The 4,383-nt window shown below is 39.0% G+C and overlaps 1 protein-coding gene across 1 annotated transcript; it reads left to right on the forward strand.

Moving 5' to 3' along the window:
• The first annotated feature begins 466 nt into the window (after positions 1 to 466).
• On the forward strand, positions 467 to 4,383 carry LOC107737134 (cyclin-dependent kinase 4-like). The gene is made up of 5 exons (XM_016548571.1): positions 467 to 711; positions 997 to 1,306; positions 3,227 to 3,287; positions 3,447 to 3,582; positions 4,058 to 4,383. The coding sequence occupies exons 1-5, from the start codon at positions 646 to 648 to the stop codon at positions 4,130 to 4,132; spliced, it is 648 nt and encodes a 215-aa protein (XP_016404057.1). The 5' UTR covers positions 467 to 645; the 3' UTR covers positions 4,133 to 4,383.

The following is a 4,383-nucleotide window of genomic DNA, read 5'->3' on the forward strand; positions in this document are numbered from 1 at the left end:
CATTACATTAGTTATACATTTTAATGCCAAGCCAAGATAAAATAAAGTACAAAAATATTACATACATGCAGGGTAGAGAAACAAAATACTAGCTTAATGTGCCTATTACCAAAGAGTTTTACATTTAAAATGTGAATAAGCAGTTTAATGATAAAGTCTGTTATTATTGTGTGAATAGTTAAAGTTATAGAGGTGAGGTGATTGGAGGTCGGATCGTGTCGCTCCGCCCTGAGATCAGACAGGAAGTGAATGGAGACAGACTGAGAACAGGCCAGAGTTTCACACACACACTCTTTCATGAAATAAACTCATCAAATATCAGCTGAGCGCAACAACACACACTACAGAAGCCAGCAGGACACCTCTGAAGCGCGGCAGACGGAGTAAGAGATGAGACGCGCGCTGTACTCTTCTAAACTAGTTTAACTAGCGCTACACGCGAGCAGAAGAAACGTGGTGAGTGTGTGTGTGTGTGTGTGTGTGTGTGTGTATCACTCGTAATGTCGCTTCGTTTGATGTCGTGTTCTGAAGAGTCGGCGGATGTGGCGTCTCTCATCCTGCGAGAGTGGGACTGTTACAGGCCAAACCCACATCAGCTGTACTCTACCAGGGTACAGTGTTCACTAATATAAAACACCATGGTAAATGCATGTTTTTTGCACAGTCCAACAAGTATCCAAGCAGCCGTCTGGGACAATGGTCAGTTATACAGTGAGTTCCCAAACTTTTTAAAGCCACTGATGCCCTTCCTGAAATACAGTGGCAGATCTGTATTCTCATTCTAAACTCTCCAAACCCCCATTTATACTGTAAAATGTTTAAACGTTTTCTATTAAGTGAACACTATATATTTCTCTCAATAGAAGTACAGACATTTTCAAAACAGTGTTTTTAGGGTTCCCCAGACTAGAGTTTAAAAAACAAACCCTAAGTCACACAGTTTGGTGTCCTTCAGCGGTCACAGAGAGCCGTGTCATGGCGTGTGGTTTGCTGCAGGTCATGGCGCAGGAGAGCGCGGCGCAGTACGAGCCGGTGGCGGAGATCGGCGGTGGCGCTTACGGGACGGTGTACAAGGCTCGAGATAGAGACAGCGGGCAGTTTGTGGCTCTGAAGAGTGTGAGAGTGCAGACCAATCAGGACGGCCTTCCTCTGTCCACGGTGCGAGAGGTGGCACTGCTCAAACGACTCGAGCAGTTCGACCATCCCAACATCGTCAGGTACAGAACAGACACAGACACACTCACTCACTCACTCACTCACTCACTCACACACAGACACACACAGACTCACACACACAGACACACATGTTGGTATATGTGGTTTACTGGGACTCTCCATAGGCGTAATGGTTTTTCTACTGTACAGACCGTATATTCTATTGCCCTACACCAACCCTACCCCTAAACCTACCCCTCACAGGAGACTTTCTGCATTTTTAGATTTTCAAAAATAAACACCATTTAGTATGTTTTGTAAGCCTTTTAAATTACTGGTCCGGTATTAAATTAAGTCCTCATAAATCACCTTCACATTGTAATACCTGTGTCATACCCATGTCATTACACAAATTTGTGTCCTCATAAACCACATAAACATGCACACACACACACACACACACACACACAGACAGACAGACAGACACAAACAGACTCACACAAACACAGACAGACACACACACACACACAGATAACAAAATATGATATCTTGATATTTTGTAGAGTTTTGTCGATAATGATAATCAGATGATATTTCTCTGAGTGTGTTACTGTGCTGGTATTTTGGCAGGTTTATGACTGCCGTGGACATCTGACTACCAAAGCTTCTTCATATATTCTTTATATTCTGTGCGGTGGATAGTTTGCAGCAGCAACAGAAATGAACTTTTCCAATAAGTTTAAATAGATTTTGACCTTTTATGGGCATTTTTACCTTCACAAGACCAATTTTCTCTAACTTAATTAAATGTATGCGTCATCTTTTTAGTCAAATTCGTACATTTAATCAATAAATTCAATTCAAATAGTAAGATGCTACAGGGCTGTTAGCAATCAAATGAAATCAGTATCAACACAATCTGTGTTTGCAGTGCAAAGGAACAGAATCTGTGTCTGAAGTGGCATTTAGATGCTTTCTCACAGACTGTTTAATGCAGGACATGAAAGCAGTTACAAAACAAAACATTGAATACTAATATTTGAAATGATTTAGGGAAAAAGGGAAAATACACTTTCAATATAAAGCTAAATTCACTGCATGAGTGAGTCACTGAGTCATTCATTCAAGCGATTCGTTCAAACGGCTGATTGATTCAGTAACGAAACACTATTGTGTTGCTCAGAGACTCAAAACAGTTCAGCTGTGGCTTTGTTTGAAACTATTTTCATTGATGAATTAGAGCAAATACAGGAACTGTTGTGTCTAAAATGTAAGCCAATTAATATTAACTTCTTATTTATTGAACTGCTTTGTATTAAATCAGTATCACATTTACAAACTCCCTTAAAAATCATTAAAAGCTGTCACTCTTTTCATTGATGTATGGTTTGTTAGGATCGGACAATATTTGGCTGAGATCCAACTATTTGAAAATCTGGAATCTGAGGGTGCAAAAAAAATCTAAATATTGAGAAAATCATCTTTAAAGTTGTCCAAATGAAGTTCTTAGCAATGCATATTACTAATCAAAAATTAAGTTCTGATATATTTACGGTAGGAAATTAACAAAATATCTTCATGGAACATGATCTTTACTTAATATCCTAATGATTTTTGGCATAAAAGAAAAATGTATAATTTTGACCCATACAATGTATCGTTGGCTATTGCTACAAATATACCCCAGCGACTTAACACTGCTTTTGTGCTGCAGGCTCACAGATATTAAATAAAACATGTCTTTGAGTATTTAAAACTTGCAGTTAGCCTGTTTAATGAAGTAAAAGAATCTGAAATACATTATTTATGGACATATGCCGATGCATTTACATTTATCAGAGCGATTTCATTAATCAGAGAGCCAGGTTATATATTACACAGCAGTGTATTGCATATTTCTCAGCCGCTTTGAATGTGGCTCATCCACTCAGAATTTAAATCTGCAAGCATTCTTGTGAAAGCTTTGATAAAGCATTGATTAACGGCTGGCTTTCTAATCCCGATTTTCCCATCAGGTCTGTTGATTAGTGCATTCACTGACTGGTCATTAATGATTTGTAATGTGACGTCTCATCTTTCAGACCTCTCTTCTGTGGAGATTCAGAGGTGGACCAGCTGAGCAAGATTTTTGCGTATGTAAACACACACGCTCATGTTAGAGAGGCTATCATCATTAGCAAACATCTCTCATTACGTGAGCGTCAGCAGTAATGGCTGTCAGACTCAACACAAGGTTCATTGACACAGAGACAGTATTTCATTGCTTTATTAAATCCACATGTGATTGACAGAGTGATCGGCCTGCCGGCTGAAGACGAGTGGCCCACTGATGTCACTCTGTCCCGGCAGAACTTCAGCCCTCAAGCCCCTCAGCCAATCACAGACTGCCTTCCTGAGATCAGCGAGAAGGGGGCGGAGCTCTTACTGGTGCGTTTACATTCAGTGTCACTCCACATACAGCTACAGTTTTACCAGAGTAAAGCAACAAAACAACAGTCAGTGTGTGTGTGATCAACATTACTTTCTCAGATTCTCACTTCAAAATCTCCTTTGAATCTGGGTTAATATCGTTGAAAACTGTTTTCGTTACTTAAAATAAATTAACTGAAATAAAAGAATGTATGTAATTATTCCAGCTGGTTGTAAAGACATAATTTCTAATTTTCTTTCATTTGAAATACTAAAACGACTAAAAATAATAAAAACACCAAAATTACTAAAACTTTAAAATTAAGATGAACATATAAAAATATAATATTAAAAAACTATAATAAAAACTATAGTAGTATATATAATAGTGATACTGAATAACACTAATTTGAATGTTTGTTTGACGGGTTGCTGCACACAGTAACTAAATGAGTAGCGTTTTGTTGACTCTTATTTTCTTCTGTCTCAACAGGAAATGCTGACGTTCGACCCGTTGAAACGAATCTCTGCGCTGAATGCTTTGGAGCATCCGTTCTTTACAGAATGAGTGCTTTATTCCCATTATTCACTGTCATCTGTGAGCTGAGCGAGTGTTTTCAGCGTTGTTCAAGGATGAGCAGGTGTGATGATGATAGACTTGAACTTTTAAGTGTCATATTTCTCTGCCTTTACAGTGTATTGTGGGTCAGTGGAACATTATCATTAGCAGGTGCTACGACACCGCATTTCATTTCTGGTGAGTGTGTGTGTGTGTGAGTCTGTGAGTGAGTGTGTCTCTCTCTGTGAGTGTGTGTGTCT

This window comes from Sinocyclocheilus rhinocerous, unplaced genomic scaffold (assembly GCF_001515625.1).
Source record: "Sinocyclocheilus rhinocerous isolate Xijiao unplaced genomic scaffold, SAMN03320098_v1.1 scaffold3907, whole genome shotgun sequence".
In the NCBI taxonomy this organism is placed as follows: Eukaryota; Metazoa; Chordata; class Actinopteri; order Cypriniformes; family Cyprinidae; genus Sinocyclocheilus; species Sinocyclocheilus rhinocerous.

Coding starts and splice junctions, on each gene's coding strand:
- LOC107737134 (XM_016548571.1), top strand. CDS start 646: ATGCATGTTTTTTGCACAGTCCAACAAGTATCCAAGCAGCCGTCTGGG. Junction 712..996: donor GGACAATGGTCAGTTATACA/GTGAGTTCCCAA, acceptor GGTTTGCTGCAG/GTCATGGCGCAGGAGAGCGC. Junction 3,583..4,057: donor AGGGGGCGGAGCTCTTACTG/GTGCGTTTACAT, acceptor CTGTCTCAACAG/GAAATGCTGACGTTCGACCC.